Here is a 20,693-nt window from a genome sequence, read left to right as displayed (position 1 = left end):
GCCTAAAATATTTCAGTAACAAAAGGCTATTCTGGTGATGTTTAAAGAACTCTCTTGAAAGCTTTCCACAAACATAAAAGGACAAGTAAACTTCACGGGGAAAAAAAGCTTTATTTAATAAAAAGCATTATATTAATTCATTTAAAGTATATTATGAACATGTAAGTATTTTAAATCAACAAATATAACCTACTAAGTAATTTGGAAGGCAGAAAAACTGCCACAATTTAGTACAGGTAAACTAAAAATATTCCTAAACCAAAAACCATGATGTTAATCATTTTCAAATTCAATCATTACTCTATAATCAGTCTTGTTACCTGATTAGAATAGTTAGACCACTGTGATACTGTGTTTTCACATTTCCAGGCATAAAATTTTTTAATACTATTCTAAACTATAAATGCAATATTCAGATTCACTTGAATTGTGCAGCTTGAACTTAGAGATTAGCTCTTAGTTTATTACTTTCAATAATTTTATCGGACTTAAGCTGATTGATCTCTTCTTCACTGAACCCAAACTCTTGAAGTACCTCTTCAGTGTGTTCTCCTACAAAAGGATCCCTTTTGGAAGAAGGGATAGCTGGGGTATTGGACAACAGAGGTGCGGGGCGGGGACTCACGCCCTGCTCACTATCAGTCATAAATGAGCCCCGATCTTGGTTGTGACCATGATGGGTAACCTCTTCAAAAGTCAGAACAGGAGTCACACATGCATCTGTGCCATCAAAGATCTGACACCACTCTGCCTTTGTCTTCTTTGCAAATACATCTGCAAATTTCTTCTTCATTTCTGGCCAATCAGTTGTGCTCATCTGATGGGGAAGTTCATCAGGCTTTAGCCCAAGTCCTGAGAGAAAAACACAGTTTCTTAAATTAGTGTGCTTTGGGTGGAGTGACTATAGTCAATGACAACTGAATGTTGAACTCACCGTATGCTCCCAAATGAGATGTTCTAGAGGAGTTTCTCCAGTGGGTCAAGAGAAGAAATTCAAACCCAACTTGAAGTTAGAGCCAAAGGCTGGAGAAGGTAGTAGGGACAGAAGGACTCAAACACACTTTCCAAGTCTTTGCCAAGATTTCATTATTTACCTTTCATCAAAAGTTAGTCTATTTTTAAGGGTCCAGTTTCCAGAAACCGATTTCTTTACTCTGAGTAGGTTTTCAAAAATAAATTTTCTCATGATGTTATTATCTGTCACACTGAATTAAAATAACACCGTATTTCATAGTGTTCCCAGATCCTGCAAAAGCTAAAATTCTAAACGAATTTGAGTATCACTGCAGGTACACCTCGTTTTACTGTGCTTCACTTTCTTGCACTTCACAGATTATGAATTTTTACAAATTGAAGGTTTGTGCCACAAACCTGTGTGGACCGATTCTGTCGGTGCCATTTTTCCAACAGCATGTTTCTGTGTCACATTTTGTAATTCTCACAATATTTCAAACACTCCACTGGCAAAAAGATTACAACTCACTGAAGGTTCAAATGATGGTTAGTATTTTCAGCAATAAAATGATTTTTTGATTAAGGTATGTATGTTGTCTTTTTAGACAGTCTTATTGCATACTCAATAGACTACAATATAAACATAGTTTTTATATGCACTGGGAAACCAAAAAATTCATGTGACTCGCTTTATTGCAATAGCTGTTTTATTGAGGTAGTCAGAATCCAAACCACAAAGTCTCCAATGTATGCCTCTATTCTGTTTTCGAGGAAGCCTAAAGATAAATAATTAAATTCAAGATTGCAATTTTATACATAATATTCATTTCTCTTTTATTTTTGTCCAACAGAGGAGCTCTAGTAGAGCAGTGGTATTTGCCTCTTTGCTTTCTTACAACCTTGCTGTCAACTAGGAACAAAGGACTTGTAAAGTAACCAAAGACACATGTAAATTGTTCCTATAACAAACAGGACAGAAAGGAATCGGCCAGCCAATTAATAGGGGACAGGCAGATTTTTTTCTCTCAAGTATAAAGAGCCTTGAAGGGACTCATCAACATAGGGTGCAGAGAGGATGAAAGCATCCACATGGGATTTCCCAGGAAGGATGGCTTCTCTGACCTATGACCGATCTGGGCTTCCTTTATTGACTATAAGCACCTACCCTTGCAGAAACACCTGAACGCCAGTTCTGATTAAATTATATCTAAAGGGCCACTTTGCTGGGGTTTGGTGTAACTGTCATTTTTATTTCCTCATGCATAAGAGGGTTTCTGAATTTAAACTTTGCATAAATTTAGCCAAGTATAATATTTTGCATGTTTAGCCAAGTTAATTAAATAATTCTCTTTCATCACCCTTTCCTCATCTACTATTCTGAAAAACATATTATAAGCTACTCTGAAGATGCAGAGTAGCTTATAATAAGCTTAATATAAGCTTACCTACAGAGTTAAGAAGACATGAATACTGCAGGCTTTTCTTTGGGTTTGGGGGATATAAGGAAATAAGGAGAACTCATGTAGTTCGGGATAGTTGTGAAAAAACACCTGTGGGATATATAAGTACATTTTTCTCTGTAGCCACTTGTCTCATTCAAATACCAGGGAAGATACAGAGCTATTGTTTCAGGGTGATCACTGTCATCTACAAAGAAATGTTTCTAAGGATGTGTTTCACTTTGCTTTCTCTCTCCTGATTGCCCAAACTCTGTGACTGAAAAACACATAAAATGAGCAGTTAGCCAAAAGTAGTGATGTAGATCATAGCTACTGCTGGAAACATCTTTTCATGCTTTTTTAAACAGTTTTTCAAAAAAATCAGAATGTGATCAGAATCATAACACTAAATAAAGCTGAAGCCAAGGTGCGAGGGCATAGTTCAACGGTAGAGTGTGTGCTTAGCATGCACAAAGTCGTGGGTTCAATCCTTAGCAACTGTTAAAAAAAAAAGTATGTGTGTGTGTGTGTGTATACATATACATATAATTACCACCCTACCCTTTCCTCCTCCAAAACAAATTCTTTCCTGACAGCCTTGTCTGCTGGGGAGCGAGAAACATTTAAAACTGAAGCCAACAGTTCTCTAACAAACATTATACTCGAGATTCCACAGGTCATAGTTTGTATACTGGAAAAATACTAGCCACCAAAAGACCCTAAGTTCCACCCCTGACTCTGACACGCCAGCTCTCCCACTGCCCTGCCAGCCTTGCTCAGCACACAGTTTCCCATCAAGGCCACAGGATGAACTACCAGAGGTTCGGGTGGGCTGTTTCCCATGCCCTTGACCTTCCTATACAGAGGATCCACTCCCCCACGGAACACAATTATAGATTGTGGCTAGTTTTTACAGTATAATTAATATTAAATTTCTGATATTGTGAGTCCACTGACTTCCAGAAACTGGCCTGGGGACTCAGATACCACTTAAAACTTGGGAAAGTATGTTCTGATGTCCAAAAAAACTACATTATACAAACATGTATATGTACACACATAATTACATAAAATAGTTATTGTTTTTCAGTACATGTCATAAACTTACTGCTCTGTAACAATATTACGCACATATTAAGCAGTCAAAAATGCATCCCATAAGTATGCAATGATATATATAAAGATTAATGTTTATTAATAATTAATAAATAATAAGCATTATTTGTTATAGTGAAAAACTGGAAAAATGTAAATAAACTTGAATAAGGAAATGGTTAAATAAATTTTAGGACAGGTATAGAATAGAGTATGACATGGCTGCTATATTAAAAGAGGGAGCCTGAAGATCTTTAGGGTTGACGAAAAAGGATGTCTGCTATTCTTTGAATAAAAAAGAGATAGCTATGAATTGTAAAATTATATAATCATGTAAATTATTTATAAATTATAAAAAAAATTTAATTGTGTTTGTATATGTACCAGAAAAATTCTTGAAGGCCACATCTCAAATGTCCCCAAAGTGGAAAGACAAGGGAGAATTTTTGTCTCTCACTTTACAAACTATTGTTCACATTTTTTTTCTAAAAAGCACATTATTTTGAATTTTTTTCATTTTTAAAAATTGTGGTAAAATTTACCATTTTAGTCATCATTAAGAATACAGCACTATGGCATTATGTACATTCATATTGTTCTGGAACCATTAGCACCATCCATCTCCAGAACTATTCATGTTCCCAAATTGAAACTCGGTACCCATCAAACACTAGCTCCTCATTCCCTGCTTCTCCCAGCCCCTGACAACCATCATTCTACTTTTTGTCTATGAATCTGACCACTCTAGGTACCTCATATGAACGGAATCATAAAATATTTGTCCTTTTGTGACAAGATCATTTCACTTAGCGTAACATCTTCAAATTCATCCATGCTTAACATATGCCAGAATTTCCTTCTTAAGGCTAATGTTTCATTGTTTCATATATCTATATATGCATATATATGTATATAAATGAAAAACACATTTTATTTATCTATTCATCTGCTGATGGTCACGTGGGTTGCTTCCACCTTTTAGCTATTGTAAATAACTCTATGAACACGGATATGCAAATATCTGTTCAAGTTCCTGCTTTCAATGCATTTGGATATATACCCAGAAGTGGAATTGCTGGATCATATGGTAATTCTATGTTTAATTTTGTGAGGAACCACCACACCTTCTTCCACAGTGGCTGTACAATTTTACATTCTCACCGGTAATACATAGGGTTCCAGTTTCTCCACATCCTCACCAACACTTGTTATTTTCAGGTTTTCTTTTAATAATATTTTGAAATTTTAAAACAACTTCCAAACATTCTCTATTGCTTATCTGATTTACAACAAGAGCCTCAAGATGTCATGAAATTCTCTGTTTTTACATTTCTTTGGCCTATAAAGCAGCAGGGACACAGCATTGTGGAGTCTGCACTTTACAAAAACCTTGTCTTCAGATAATGAGCGCTAAATGAAGGTATGGTCTCAAAGATCTCAACACATAAGGTCAAAGAAATAATAAATTAATACTACCTCAAAAAAGTCATTACAGATGTGGGGGTTTGTCTGATGAGGCCTGGGAGAGAAATTATGTATATGTGACTAGTAAAAGTATATTTTTGCAAATAAGTATTGTAAAAGAAAGAATATGCTGAGGCATTCTGGCACAGACTACGTGGATTAAGAAAAAGCTGAATTGACATGCTAAGCTGACTTACAGCACAAGCCACCTGCCAGCTAAGGATCTTCAGTGAACCTGGGGAGGAGAGAAGGTTAGGGATATCTCAGAAGGCTGTGGCTGCAAAGAGAGGGGGCTGTAAAAAAAAAAAAAACTTGAGGGGTTACAGAGTTTAGACTCAGAAAGAGAAAACCCAGGAGAAGATGATCAGAAGTCAAGGTGCTGGGGCAATCAGCCTGTTAGAAAAACGTCTTGTTTCGCTTTCAGTACTTCCAGAAAAGCTCATTCATCAAAGTGGAGTGTGGATGTTAGAAATGATCATTCTAAACACACATGTTTTTTAAAAAAAAAAAAACCAGACATATGACAGAGAGGAGTTAACTTCTGAAATGGCAGAACAGAGACCTTCAAAAATCTGCTCATGTATAAAAGCAACAAGAACACTAGCACAAATTGGCAGGATCAACTTTTTCATCATTCTAGAAATAGGATGAACTAAAAGCCTACAACAATTTCAGGAGCATATTCAAGAAAAAATCTTAGTAAGAGCAGTGAGCCTCGGTGCTAATCTCATCCCTCTCTCAGCTCTGTGGTAGCCCACAGGCTCTCAACTGCAGTGGCTGTGAAAACCAGTAGGATCAACAGCCAAGGAGGAGGGGGCAAAATAAGGATGGAGCTCCCCCCACATCCCATCCCCAGTGAACTACCACTGTTTGGCCTGTCTGACAGCCCCCTGGAAATCTCCATCCTCAGGGGTTGTCTTTATTTGATCTGACGCAGAGCTCACACTGCCCTATTCCTGAAATATTTATCAAAAAAAAAAAGTTAGTTTCAACTGTCATTTAGAATTGCCTGATGCATGGTTATAATAAAATTCAACTGACGATTAGCCAACTTTATTACTATATTTAAATTCTCTATGGACAAAACCACAAGATTTGTGTAAGGTGCAAACCCCACTGAGTATGTCCCAGCTCCTTCCCAGGGCCCTGTACCACCAGCAAGGGGGTGTTGCTCCCAGCCCTCAGCCCCTCGTGCAGCACTGTTCTGTCCAGAATTTTGAATTAAGACTTCTAGTCTTCGTTTTAATTTCAGGACCAAAAACAAAACAAAACAAAACAAAATAAAAATATGATCTAGATAAATCATTCTGTTCTACAGCTCTTCCAACTATATTTAAATTGGTGAAGTTAATACAGCTGATCATAACATGCTTTCTAACGCTTGCAAAAATAATCATTTCAGCTATGTACAAATTAACTCTGAGTAGCATTTTGCATCTGAAAAGCTACCAAACAGAACAAAAGAACTCTAAACTTAAAGCTGAAAGATAAATGAGCTGCAACCAGCTGGTCACACCATTTCAAAGTATATTTTAAAACTTCTCAGATACTGAATTATCTGTAAACTTTTAAATTCAAACTTTCACAGGACCCAAATAACTTCAGTCCAATTATTTCATCAGGGAAGAAGAGATTCCAAATTTTCCTAACTTTTGGCAACATGTCGAGAAAGGTAAACTGTGGAAGCATCAAATAATGGTAACATATTCCAACAAGATGTCATTCCCCAAAGTGTCTCTGTGCTCTGGTGACCCCTCTGTCACTGAAGCACCATGAGGGACATCTAGCAAGGAACCAAAACTGGTAGAGCCAGCAGATCATCTCCAGGGAGGGGTAAGATGTGGGCACACAAGGGAGACATAAATATCCAACACTACTGAGTGTGAAATGTAATAAAGACATCGAACTCCCACAAAAGGGACTGTTTTTTAATCTGAGTTATTTTAGAGACTGGAAAAATTACTCACCAATTTAAAAGACGGGGGAAGGGCCCCACAATATAATGATGGCTATAATGGGACATTTAATAAAAGACATCATGAATTTCAACAGGCCTCAAAACAGAGGCTAAAAAGCTTCTGCAGAAAAGAGTAGGTGACAGTCACTCACCCTTGATGAGCAGCTCATAGAACTGGGGCTCTATTGCTCCAACAGCCATGAACCCCCCGTCGGCCGTCCTGTAGGTTGTGTAGAAAGGCGCTCCCCCATCTAACAGGTTCTGCCCGCGAGGCTGGCTCCACAGTCCCAGGGCTTTCCAAAGAAAAGACCCTAGATATGCTGTTCCCTCCACCTTTGAAGAAACAGAATACAGTAGGAATCCAGATAATTTGACTATGAAAAGCATGATTGATTTCTGGTTGGGCTTTTGAAAAACACTCGTGTCAAAATGCTTATCTTAAATATAGGAAGACTGCATCTAATTATACAACTTCCTTACTATTTTGATAGGGTGAGTTAGAGCAGGCATATGGCAGAGTGAGTTTCTGCACTTTTCAGCTCAGGAAATACTACTCAGCAAAGACTTAAAAGAATGATTTTTGTTCTTCTTTTCAAGTAAGATTGGCAAAATGATAATTTTTGAAGCTAAGTGAGGGTACATGGATATTCAGTATATATGCTTTTTAATTTTACATATATTAAAAACCATCAGAATAAAAAAATTGAAAATAAAGCAAAAACGTTTTTAAAAATCCATCACCTGATCTCAATACCTATAAACACATACACACAGATATATGAAGCGTATCACATTTTAAAGGTAAGTCACATGACAGTTAAATTTTGTTTGACTCCAAGCCTAAGAAAACAAATTTGAGTATTTAATATATCTTAATTTTAATAATCACTAAAAAGGTACAAAATAAACATAATATGGGTGGCAGGTATATGCGCTTTCTGAGTACAAACTAGTTTGGGAATGCCAACTCTCACTGAGTCCTGAAGTAACAGGAATGGATTCGCATCCTCAGATATGATTATCTCTAGGCTGGATGCCCTGGGCCATGTAAAGAACACACTTCCCTATCTTTATGGCTTTATGATCCTAACAGTTCCAGCATCCCAGGGAGAAGGCTATCAAATTATCCTTGTCTCTGAGGTTACAAACAGAGGGACCCCATTCCAACTGTGCACATGGAATTTCTCACTGGCTGTGAAACAAATACAAAATATATCTTTATGTACATCCCAACGTTCCCTTTTAAGTTGAAAGCTCACACACACTTGAATTTGTGCGTCTGACATCCGTTGTCACTGAATAGTGGAGTTTGTGTAAGTGGCCTATGGTGTTGCTTTTTCTGAAACAGGGTTACGTAGATCTTAGAAGATCCCCATGTTCACACACACACACACAAAGATATAACCTCTTTTATACAATGGATGTACTGATGAGTCTGTTTAAAAAAGATGCCCTCACGGCATCACAGGTCTAGTTTGGCTCACTCAGGGTGCAAAAGCACTCTCATCTAATCCTACCTTTACTTGGTGCCACAGGAGGATACACGACAGGGACACAGCAGTGTAATCCTCACCTCTCCACGAGGCTGCCCGGCACACGCTTCTCTTGCTGCCTCACCCATGGGTAGTGTTTGCCGCCACAGACGCGAACCCTTGACACAGGGAAACTGCAGCCTCGGTTCCCCGACCTTTTACACTATTCTCCTCACGTGGACCAATGGTCTGCGTGCCAACACACGGCCCCCCGGGTCGGATGCGCTGCCCCAGATCAGGGGTAAACACAGCAAAATCACCCCCCACATTCCACTGTTTCCAAGGGAACAGTATGATGAAGAGACGACTCCAGGTCCTCACCGGCACGCCTGGGTTAAGGATTCTGCAGCTCAAGTCAACTGAAAACTACTGGCTTAAAAGAATAAGGTATCTGTTCCCCTCTAATCAGCTTTTATAGCTGTTTGTATCACAAGGGCCCCCAGAGATGGGGAGGTAATGAATATGAGCCTTTACTGATCCACTTGACCTTTAGTTTTCAGCCAGCACTCACTGTGCCCTAACGTGAATGTGAACCTTAAACAAAGTTTACAACATTTTCACATACACTAAGACCCTACTGTCTTCCTAATCATCACGTCATTCTGATCAGACGCAGTCTGATGAAAGCAGCAATTATCTTTTACTGATATTGGACTATAAATAAGAAATCACATGTTATTAGTAAATTATTCAGATTATTATGTAGTAAGTATTTAGCCTTAAATTCCCTTCAAACTCCCAAGGCCTCAGGCTTGTTCTTAGTTCTTTCCTGTCGGACCAAGGGCCATGCTCGGAGGGCAGGAAAGGGCAGTGACTAATTCTGGGCTTTCATGCCCGCAAGGGAGTCAAACTGCTCAGAGGCGGTGTATCTAACCTGTTCCAGCCACCTGTTTGAGAAGGTAGTAAGCCTCCTTGAGTCTATGAGTCTTCTAGTACCAAGCGGGAGTGGGCGTCCCTCCTTAAGGGAGCCGTGAAGGTCAGAGGAGGACAGACGTATGCAAAGCACCTAGCCTTGTGTCCGGACTGCAGCGGGTAGAAACAAGGCCCTGCTCCCACCTGGCCTGTCAAGCCAGGCCCAGGCCTGGAGGTAGAGATCAGTCACACACCACTCCTACTGAAATCCCTCAGAGAGGAACACAAAGCTCAAGGCACAGTGTGAATGTATTCATTAGGCAGTGTCACAAGGCCCAGAAGCAGCAGAGGGCGGGGAGTGATGGGCCTGGGAGGAGAAGGGAGCAGAGAGGGGGTCTGCCCACCCACTCCCCCAGCGCCGCTCTCCTGCTCCCTTTCCCAGCGGATCGCAGTCTCAGGCGGTTCCCAAAGGACTCTGGAACTTGCTTCTGATGCCCAGCTTCGGGGATTCCATCTGGGTATCTGAGAGGCAGATCAAACTTGAAATGACCAAAACTGCATTCCTTTTCTTCTTTCTTTTTTTTTTTTTTTGTATCTATATATTGTTAGTGAAGTATAGTCAGTTTACAATGTGTCAATTTCTGGTGTACAGCACAATGCTTCAGTCATACATAAACATACATATATCCGTTTTCATATTCTTTTTCACTGTAAGTTACCACAAAATACTGAATATAGTTCCCTGTGCTATACAGTATAACCTTGTTGCTTATCTATTTTATATATATTAGTTAGTATCTGCAAATCTGGAACTCCCAATTTATCCCTTCCACCCCATTCCCCCTCTGGTAACCATAAGTTTATTTTCTATGTCTGTGAGTCTGTTTCTGTTTTGTAAATAAGTTTTTTTGCCTTTTTTTTAAAAGAACTTTTCTTCTAATAATAGTGATAACAAACTCTTTACAGAGTGTCTCCTCTAAGACAGCTGTTGTGGGAGCACAAACTTGGGTTTACAAACTTTGATACTGCAATGATTGCTTTTACCAAATCATATTCTCACCTTTATGTATTCTCACCTTTACGTAAACACGTAAGAAATGTATAATCAAAACCAATGCTTTCTATATTTGACTTTATACTGCTACCTCAAAGCAAAAAGTCCAAAAGCTTAAAAGACCAAGCTCTCAATACCAGTCACCACTTTACCTGTGGAACTCAGCTCAGTTGCCTGGAAGCTGCTTTGCCAGCAGGAATCTGCTACAACCTGTCTCCTCCCCATAAAAAGCAGAGACATGCTTTGCTTAGTGTGAGGTCATAGATTCAGGGCTGCTTGTGCTTATGGAAAACCATAATTCGTCCCTGGCCCTAACTGGCAGGACACGCTTCGCTTATCAGGCCTAGGCGGATCGTGTAGGCTGCTCCTGCTCACAGAAGACTGACGCAGCCCTTAGCTGGGAACAGCTGGGCTGCTTCGCGTGCTTAGACGATTTCTGATTATTGCATGGAGACTCTGTGGTGGTCCGGATTTTCACTATCAATTGTTCGGAGCACTGTAACCTTGCTCATGATTGTCTGAGGTTTAAAATAACCGTTTGTACTATCAATACTGGAACCTTCTCTCTAAGTATAAATTAAGATTATGTTTCTGTTTTTCACGAACTGAAGCTACTGACCTGCATCCCTGCACATACACCATGCCCCTCACTCATTCCTATGACGTTTTACTTTCTTTGTTTGACTCTTCTCAATAAATACAAGAGCTTTGGAGGAGCTCGGGGAGTTGGTCTCTGGCTCCCTCTCACTCTCTTGACCTGATAAAGTCTTGAGTAATTTTGTTCTTCCACGGTGGGATTTTTGCTGGACAAAACCCATGACGAACAGAACCCACAAGCTGTTATTTACATAACAGTGAAAAACAGATGGACTCATTTAAATCTCTGACAACACTGTGAGGTAGAAACCACTGTTATCTCCATTTACAAACAAGGAAACTGAGGCAGGGAAGCTCAGTAACTTACCCCAAATCACAGACCTAGTAACAGCAGAGCTGGGGTGGGGGAAGCTGGCCACCGGAGTCTGTGCTCTGGACGCCTCTTTCAGCATGCCTCCCCCAGGGCACCAGTGACACCACCTACTGGGCCTTCCAAGCCAGAAAGAGGGGAACCAACCTTGATGCCTCCCACTCCCTTCACCACCAATACATCATCAAATCCCAGCAATTTTATATTTCAGAAGTAAATCCTTAAATCCAGACCCATTCTGCCATGAACCATTTTAGTACCTGCCTTTATCTCTCAGCAGTAATCCAGTAACTGGTCCCTCTGCCTCCAGTCTCGTCTCCATCACATCCATTCTCCACCCTACCTCCAAAGATCTGTCCAAAGGCAAACGTGTAGTTGTGCTGGACTGGGCTCCCATCAACTAGCTGTGAGAACTTGGGCAAATTTCTATGCTTCAGTTTCCTCTTCTTTAAAATAACAATGTATTCCAAGTAAAATTGTTGTTTTGAAATCACACAGGGGGAAATCACACAGGAAAAGCGCCTAGGATAACATGAGGCAAGTGCTCAGTGTATGATGCTGAAAACACTGGAGCATCATGACATCCCCGATGCAAGGCAGGAGGCAGGTCTACACTGGTCCCTTTCACTTGAGTATCATTAAGAATCTTTTCTACCTGCTGAGGGAGACTTTCTGAGCCCAGGTTCGGATGAAGACTGCTGGAAAACCATATTCTAAGCACAAGTGTGGGGAAAATTCTTGAAACACAACATAGAAATCAGGTGAATCATGGAAACTTTAGAAAATTGACTCCACATAGATGACTAAAATATGACATTCTGACATGTCAAAGATATGAAGCTGTTTTAAAGAAAAAGCCACCCTTGGTAACTTGGATTCAAATTTCAGCTCTCATTTATCTTGTCTTGTTCAGAAGAGGACTTGAGGCAGCCATACAGCATCCTGTGTACAACTGGCAGGCTTATCATTTCCCCCACTTAACACTTACCATGCTTGCATCAATGACCTGACCTCTGCCAGAGTGTGTGCGCTCAAACAGAGCCAGTGTGATGCCCAGTGCACACATGAGGCCACCACCAGCAAAGTCAGCCAGGAGATTCAGCGGGGCGTATGGATTCTCACCACTTCTGCCAATTTTTGACAGAACACCTACATCATTAAAAAAAAAAAAGTGGGAACACTAACTATAAATTTAATGTCTCTTTTAAATAAATACATGAACATCTAAGGGGAACACCAATCTCTCTAGTTGCTGACATAAGTGAAAACAAATACTTAATGCTTTTCTAAATCTAAACTTGTTCAGTGTATTTATAAGCAAGCCTTCCCTCTGAAAAAAGTTCCTTGTTTTGTTTTTGGTTCTCTAAAACTTTATTCCAATGAATGTATTCAGAATTCTATTGCTAAGGTTTTATTCACTGGGTTTGGGGAAGAAAATGGTTGTTATGCATTGACTTTCTGGCTTTACACCCATATAACGCACTTTTATTCTTATAAGAAAGAAATGCAAGAAAACAAACATAAGAAAAAGAAAAGGAATTAAACTTTTAAATAGATATGAAAAGCCAATTCTACACTGTTTTCCTCAGCCTTTGAATGTGGACACAGAAAATTTGCGACTTTCTTTATTCAGCAACACAGTTCTTAGAAATCTAGAATTAGGCCATTCTAAGACATGTTCTTACAGGCAACAATTCTAGTAAGGTGATATTATGACCTGAAAACCACGGGTTTTTTATAGTATCCACAGAATTTCTAAAATGGCGACTCAGACAATGATTCTCAACGAAGTAGGGGAGAAGAGGTTTCAAACTATATTAGGATTTTCAAACCACAGAGCAATCATTTCTAGTACCACCAAGTCTCTTCCCTCCTAGCTGGGGCTTGCTGGAGAATTCACTCCCCAAGTGTAGTAAGTAAATGTTACTAGTGACAGTATATCATCCCTTCAATGTGTTCAGGCAGGGAGAGGTCGAGAACAACTATTCCAAGACAAACTAACCCTTTTAAACAACCACATGCTCTTTATTGATTCTGATAAATATTTAAATCTTCACCTTAAAAAAATTCTTTTTAATCAGTGCACTCGTAGATCTTGACTGGGAACAAAATAAAAAACATAGAGAAATTATTTTTTCCAACATACCTGACAAAGCCAAATAGTTGATGTCATGTCCTGCTACCCTAGAGAATCTTCCTGACTGGCCAAATCCACTCAACCTGGCATAGATGAGCTTTGGGTTCTCCCTCTGCAGAATCTCTGGGCCGAGCTGGAGTTTTTCCATGACACCTTAAGAGAAAAGTTGCAAACTGTTTTCAAGCCAGCATGAACTTAGAGCCTCCTTCAGCACGCCTGCGACAAACATAAAACAGCACTGTTGCCAGGAATACCAATAACATTTGTTGTCGGTTTACAGGGTTTTCAGTAATTAAGGACCAAAAGGCTGAAGCCCCCATTTCTGGAATGTGCAGCTTCTGCCCCAAGGTGCTATATACCTCCAGCACTGCCCGCACCCCTTCAGGCATACCCAAGCCTCCTCGATCCTCAGAGTGGACATTTCCTCCCTCCAGTCAGTCCCTTAATACTTCCCCAAATTCTCTCCTTGGTGATCTATCAGAAATGGTCTGCTCTCTTGGAAGTTACACTTGGTCTTCATTTGATCAAAAATTCATTTTTGGACAAGCTGCTATTCCTTTTAGGATCTTTTCTCTGTCCATGCCCACATCAGTGCCTACCACCTTCCACCTTGTGCTGTACTTGTGTGTATGTATGTATGTATATATATATATTCCATCTCCCCTATCAGCTCAGAAGATCCTGTGGCAGGATTCATGCCTCATCAGTTTCCACGGGCCTCTAAAGTGCCTTGCATCAGCACCTCTACACAAAAGCTCAATAAGTATCTGTGAAAAGAAAGGTTTGCTACAACAGCATTTAATTGCTCTTAAGTTACCAGCAAGTAAAGCTGACCCGGGAACAAGGCCGGTTTGACCTGTGCAGGTCGCTTACATGCAGACTTTCTTTAAAAGTAAATACCATTACACAGCCTGTGGTTGGGGGATGCCAAGGAACTGCAGGTAGAGGACCATGATACCATAAAGAGTAGATAATAAATTGTAAATGGTAAGTAACACAAGAAGTCTAGTTCTCCACCAAGATAAACATCAGCCACAATCCCCTCCCCTGGCAGCTATGTCTGTATTCACATATTTAACCAGGCTGAGCCTCCTTCAACTTCAAATAGGCATTATTAAATTATGATACAATCCTGATTACTAATTACTATTACAATCCTCAAATACAGCTGTGAAAGTAAATTAGTTAACATGTTTAAATGTGCCTGGTGCCCTAGAGACATTCATTTCATTCACCAAATGTTTAGTGCCTTTCTGTTATCCAACAGGCAAAGATTTGCATTTGGATTTGAGCAAGACAACTCTGGCGGTCTTCGGAGAACAGACTGGAGTGGTGTCAGACCCAATTATCAGCTTTAAAAAGGCTGTTACAACAGTGTCGAGGAAGCTGTAGCAGGTGTGGAGAGAACCCTGAGTCACAGAAAGCAGAATGAGTGGGTAGGTGATAACTGAAAGCTGGTGAGGAGAAAGGAAGGTGTAGAGTTCTCGATGAAGTACAAGTTTCTGATTCAGACAACTGGGTGGATCTTGGTTCCACTCACTGAAATAAGTAACACAGAAGGGGGAGATGCCATTTTAGGAGGGAAGAGGATGGGCTTGGTTCGGAATATGTGGAAGTTGCGGTGCCTGGGGTAGTGCCCGAGAGACGGGCAGGACCTGTACATTCTGGCGGTCTGTGGTCCTAACAGAAGTGGGTACAGTTATAGATTTGGGCATCCTCTGTCCAGAAGACAACGGGAATAGATACAGTAGCTCGAAGAAACAAGGTGTAAAGGAAACTAAGCGGAAGCTAGAACTTGGGAACACCAGCGTTTAAGGCAGGGAGAATTAGCCTGGGTCTGTGGATGGCTTTACAGGGCACACCAAGCCCCAAAACGGCAGCAAAATGACTATGTACCTATGTGCAGTTTTCCGGGGAGAGCCTCTCTGGCTTTCGTTTGATTCTCATTGGGTTCATGACCCTCAAGCAAATAGAAAGGGGCGACTGGAGAAAAGAGGAACTTGGGAAGGAGTCAGAGAAAGGGACAAGAAGATCAGGGCAACAGCAGTATCTCAGACTCCGAGTATGTAAGACCGTCTCAGGGGGCGAATGATCAGCAAGAACAGAAAGGTGTAGAAAGACCCGGAAGGGAAGGGCTCCTGGGGCAAAAGGGCAAAAGTGTGCCCGGCGCAGCCTCAGGCCGTCCGGTCCGGCGCCCTCCCTTCCTCGGGGCCCTGGCCCCGTCCGGCCCCGCGTCGGCCCCGGGTCGGCCGCTCACCGTGGCGGAAGGGCTCCAGCACCACGTCTGCCCGGGCGCACAGGCGCCGCAACACCGCCGCCCCCCGCGGCTGCTTCAGGTCCACCACCAGCGAGCGCTTTCCTCGGGACAAGCTGCTCGGTTCAGCGAGGACGCCGGGCCGGTCCACACGCACCACCTGCGCCCCGAAGTCCGCCAGGACCATACCGCAGAACGGGGCCGGGGCCAGGCCCGCCAGCTCCAGGACCGAGACGCCCCGCAGAGCCATGGGCGCCCGCGCAGTCTCCCGACGGCGAGGAAAACTGAGTAGCCGCCGCCCGCCGCCCTCCGCCCTCCGCCCTCCAGCCCGGGTGCGCGCCCGCCGCCGACCCGCGTGCGCCTGCGCGCTGCCGCGGAGCCCGCGCCTTGGCGCGCTTCCCGGGTCGCGGGCGCCGGGTCAGCTGAGCAGCTTGTTTTCGTCCCGTGCTGGGTTCCAAATTGTGTTCTGGGCTTGGCATTTCGAGCCTGAGACCTGTCTTCGTCTTCCCCGGACGCTATTACTCTCATTGTTGCGATCCCCACCGCTGTGCTGTTTGGGACCCTACCTCTGTCCTGCCCTGGAGGAAAAAAAAGCATATAAATATTTAAGAAAGTGGCATGTAAAATACTCAAAACTGAGTTCATAAAATAAATTTAAGGGGTAAGGGTATAGCTCTCAGGCACGAGGTCATGGGTTCAATCCCCAGTACCTCCACTGAAATAAATAAACCTAATTACCCACCCCAAATAAATATAAAGACGAAACTACATAGCTTTGATTTTTTTAAAAAATTGTTGAAAAGAACCATGCTATGGTATTTTCTTCAGTGAGCTGCAAACTATTTTCACCACTTTTACTTCTTACCCACTCAGTGATTTCCTCCACACACGGCTTGAGTAATGCGGACTATTAAAAAAAAAATTAGAGCGGGCAGTGCTCATCAGAGCCAAAAGAGAGAGCTTTAAAAAATTTTTGATTTGGCACCTGCCATTTCTATGGATAATTATGGTTTCAAGTTTTTTATTCTAATGCACTGTTTTAAAAAGTACAATAAAATAATCACAAATAGCCCCACTCCTTGCAGTTAGGAGTGCACTAGGAACTACGGAGAAACACAGAAAAGGCGGAGGCAAAGCGAACAAATTGATTGGTTTTACCTTAAAGCCCAGTTGGCTGTTTGTATTTGGTTCTTAATCTTTGATTTCATAACTGAGGCGTTTACCAGGTTAAATTTGATTTGCTTACAGAGGCTGCAAGGGCATTAGAGCCACATCCGCTAATGACCTCATTTAATGTAACACCCCGGCCACCCCACCCCTCGTCCCTTGCTATCCCACCTTCCTACCTTTGTTCAGGCGTAAGTTTCCTTAACTCCTCCTCTTGTTTTATTTTTATTTTGAGAAACTTGAAAGAGGAAAGTACAAAATGATATAGCAGACATCCAGGACACTATTTTTTCATGGTGGCTTCCAGTCTATTTTTCTAAAAAAATAAACAGTACAGATAAACTTTGAGCTAACACCCAGGATCAGATTCACGTGAGCCAGAGGTCTAAGTAGCATGAAACTTTACTAATGAGCTCAAAGATACAGGTCACGGAAAAGCTCAGACAAACCAGAAGTCTGGGAAGTCTCACACTACAGGTCCTTCTGATGCAGGAAAACAGATGTGGGGCGTCAGGAGGGCTCTGTCCCAGGTCTCGGTTGAGCCCCTGGGACGTGCCCTGCCAAGTGTGGGTCCTGGGCTTCGTTCAGGAAAGAATTCAAGAGCGAGCCACAGTTGAGTGAAGGTAGATTTATTTAGAGAGATACATTAAAAGGCAAGAGAAAGGCTACAAGGTGTGGGGGTTGGGTGCTCAGATTAAAAGTAGGTAGGTACACACTCCATAGACAGAATGTCGGCCATCTCCGAAGAGGGGGATAGAGGGGCGGCCACGAGGCGCCATGTTGCTGGTTTTTATGGACTTGGTGGTTTCATATGCTAATAAGTGGAAGCACCAGTCTAAGGGGGAGGGGCTGGAATTCCCAGGAAGTTGGCCATTTCCCACTCTTTGATCTTTTGTGGCTAGCCTTGGAACTGCCACGGTGCCTGTGGGTGTGTTACTCACCATGTTACTTTATTACAATGGGCGTATAATGAAGCTCAAGATCCACTAGAAGTTAAATCTCTCATCATCCTGAGCCTCAAGGCCTACTGGGGGTTGAATCTTTCACCATTTTGATGTTAATTGTTGTGTTGTTCCTTGAATGGCTGTGCCCTGCCCCCTTCCATCCTGTCTCACTTCCTTCCTGCATTAGACACATAGCCTCTGTAACAAGCTGAAACGTGTCCCTTCTAAATTCATATATTGAGGTCCTAACTCTCAGCACCCACAATCTGACTGTATTTGGAGATAGGGCCTGTAGAGATAACTAAGTAAAAAGAGGTCATATGAGTGGGTCCTTATAAGAGAAGATTAGAACATGGAAAATACAAACCAAGGGACAACTATGTGAGGACATAGCACAAGGCGGCCATCTGCAAGCCAAAGAGAGAGGCGTCAAAAGAAACCAAAAGAAACCTGCTGACCCCTTGGTTTTGGACTTTTAGCCTCCAGGACTGTGAGAAAAGAGATTTCTTTTGTTTAAACAAGCCAGTCTATGGTATCCTGTTATGGCAGCCCTAGCAAACGAATATGCCCTGTAACCCACGATTACTGATGAGGTCTTTAATGAAGTTCTCAGGTCACCAAACAGGCTATTTTATATCCCAGAGAGTTACTTAGCTATAGAACCATGCCTCCTCAATTCTAGATTTATTTAGTATGAGTAATCCTGTGGCCAGGGGATAGCCTGTTAAGTGCATTCAGCAGGTGAATTCTCTTCTTCCAAGCAAATATGATTAATTTCTTTACTCAAGGTTCGGTTGAGTTTTTGCCTTTTCTTTAGTCCCCTGGGCATCTCCACATTTACCAGCTGAGAGGAGTAAATAGATCAGAGGCCAGCTGCTTTTAGCTCCTTCCAAAAAGCTTTAACCCAGTTACTGCAGTTACATAACTTTGTTCCTCCTCACCCCACCATTAAAGACGCTGCACTCCCATGATTCTGATGCGTGGTCCACAGTCCATTATATCTATCGATGCTGTAGCTCTATTGCATATATACTATATTTTGTTTAATCAAAATATGTTTTGGTTTTAATTTACATAAGTGATGTCACATGGCACTCACTCTTCTGAACATACTTCTTCACTCCGTCTTACGTTAACTGATCTCCTGATTTCTACTCCTTCTTAGATCAGAAGGGATTCTTCGCTTAAATTCAAAATAATTCATTGGAAGGGTATGAAGTAGTTCACATAACTGCTTGAGAAAGCTGAATTCAGGCAGTTGGCAGGACTTGGGTTGCTAGAGTCATATTCGAGGTCACAGCGTGAAAGTCTGGTTAGTATTGAAGACTGCACGGTCTCCACGTGACCCTCCACCCAGCTGCTCAGCCTGTGTCTGAGTCAAAAGGATGGAGGTACCAACTTGAAGGGTGTCCCCGTGACAATTAGGATGGGACCATTAAGTTAGAATAATGACTGGGGGGGGGATTGAAACACGTCAAATATATGAAAAATCATGAGTTGATAATAATACCTTTTTAAAAGACCTAATTAATCACCTTTAAAAGTTGCTAAGGCACCAATTTCATTATTCTAAAATGTGATAAATGAAACTGAAAAAAATCAAGCATCTATCTTTTCTGTATGAACAGTATTTCCAGATAACCAAATGGCTAAAGAAAGAAGTCTTCCTTTTAAAATGTCACTATTTTGGAACTGCTAATGAAGAAGTGCATTTAAGCAATAATCATCAATGATTGCTTAAAAACATTAGGCAAAAATTAATAGAGGAATCTTATAATATGTGGACGTGGCTGAGATACCCTGAACTCACTGATCAATTTTAATGTCATAAAAAGAGACAATAAGATGTTATGGACCTTTTGGAGTGATGCAATAGATAATATCACCCATGAAATTATCCTGCAAAAGATTAAACCTAGATCAAAGCAAGCACATTATCTGCTTATGGTTAATGCGTGGGACAGAGGAAGATGCCATGTAACACCAAGAGATATACTCAGCATATTCACAATGTTGGAAAGCAAATGACAAATTAATAAATAAATAGATAAATAAGTAAAGGAGAAATCATTGCAGATTTCAAGACTTAGGTGTGTTAATCAAATGCAGTTTGTACACCTTGTTTTGAAATTGGGGATACTTTTTAACACTGGATATCAGGTCATATTAAGGAATTATTATTTTCTTTTTGTAAAAATGTTACGGTAGTTATAATTTAAAACAAAACAAAAAACCAACTCATTTCTCTCAGATATATACTGGAGTGTTTATAGACTTTAAAATCTCATCAAGGAACTTTTTTATGTCTGGCCAACTGGATTTCAGAATTGCCATGGACCAGTGGCTCCTTGGTCTCTCCCATTTCCCCCTTTTTGAGTAGGAACATCTATGCTTGTTATCCTTTCCCTGTCCCACCGTTGTATTGGGGTGGGGGTCGGGGGGGTGGGAAGGCAATGTCTTGTCTCTTTCATTTCACAGACCAACAGATCAAGATGAACTGTACTCAAGGAGGTGAACTAAAGAACTACAGTCAAGAGGCCTAATCCACCTCTGGGTCTGATGTAAAGGACAAGATTCTGGACTTTGAGCTAATGCTATAATGGCATGAGACCTCTGGGGACTTTGCAGCCGGTGGGGGTGAATGTATTTTGCATGTAGGAGGGTAAGTAGGAAAAACTCACTCCTGCTGGGTGTTTCTCCTTTATTCTCACACTACTGCCACACACACAACACTTCTGACTGCAGTTGTATGGATTCTTTTTTTCCCACACCGAGCAATCCTCTGGCGCTGGATATCCTACAGTTCAATTCAGTTCTGACACTAATTGGCAGTAGCACAGAGCCCACAGGGTAATGGTTCAGTCCCACAGTACTGCT

At 41.5% G+C, this 20,693-nt stretch overlaps 1 protein-coding gene and 1 long non-coding RNA gene across 3 annotated transcripts; one reads left to right on the top strand and one right to left on the bottom strand.

Moving 5' to 3' along the window:
* Window positions 1-91: 91 nt before the first annotated feature.
* Window positions 92-15,955, bottom strand: AMACR (alpha-methylacyl-CoA racemase). 2 transcript variants are annotated; one of them, XM_072958800.1, is made up of 5 exons: window positions 15,709-15,955; window positions 13,461-13,604; window positions 12,303-12,463; window positions 7,062-7,242; window positions 92-852 (listed from the first exon to the last, which is right to left on the bottom strand). In XM_072958800.1, the coding sequence occupies exons 1-5, from the start codon at window positions 15,953-15,955 to the stop codon at window positions 443-445; spliced, it is 1,143 nt and encodes a 380-aa protein (XP_072814901.1). In that variant the 3' UTR covers window positions 92-442. The 2 variants fall into 2 exon arrangements, with proteins under 2 accessions (XP_072814901.1, XP_072814902.1); XM_072958801.1 differs by lacking the exon at window positions 92-852 and adding an exon at window positions 869-1,730.
* On the top strand, window positions 8,744-20,487 carry LOC140695710 (uncharacterized). The gene is made up of 3 exons (XR_012071541.1): window positions 8,744-8,828; window positions 14,719-14,887; window positions 20,295-20,487. It is a non-coding gene; the product is annotated as an uncharacterized lncRNA (long non-coding RNA).
* Window positions 20,488-20,693: the final 206 nt, after the last annotated feature.

Source organism: Vicugna pacos, chromosome 3 (assembly GCF_048564905.1).
Source record: "Vicugna pacos chromosome 3, VicPac4, whole genome shotgun sequence".
Lineage (NCBI taxonomy): Eukaryota > Metazoa > Chordata > Mammalia > Artiodactyla > Camelidae > Vicugna > Vicugna pacos.
Note: the sequence above shows the minus strand (reverse complement) of the source record. Positions and strands in the feature narration are given on the sequence as shown.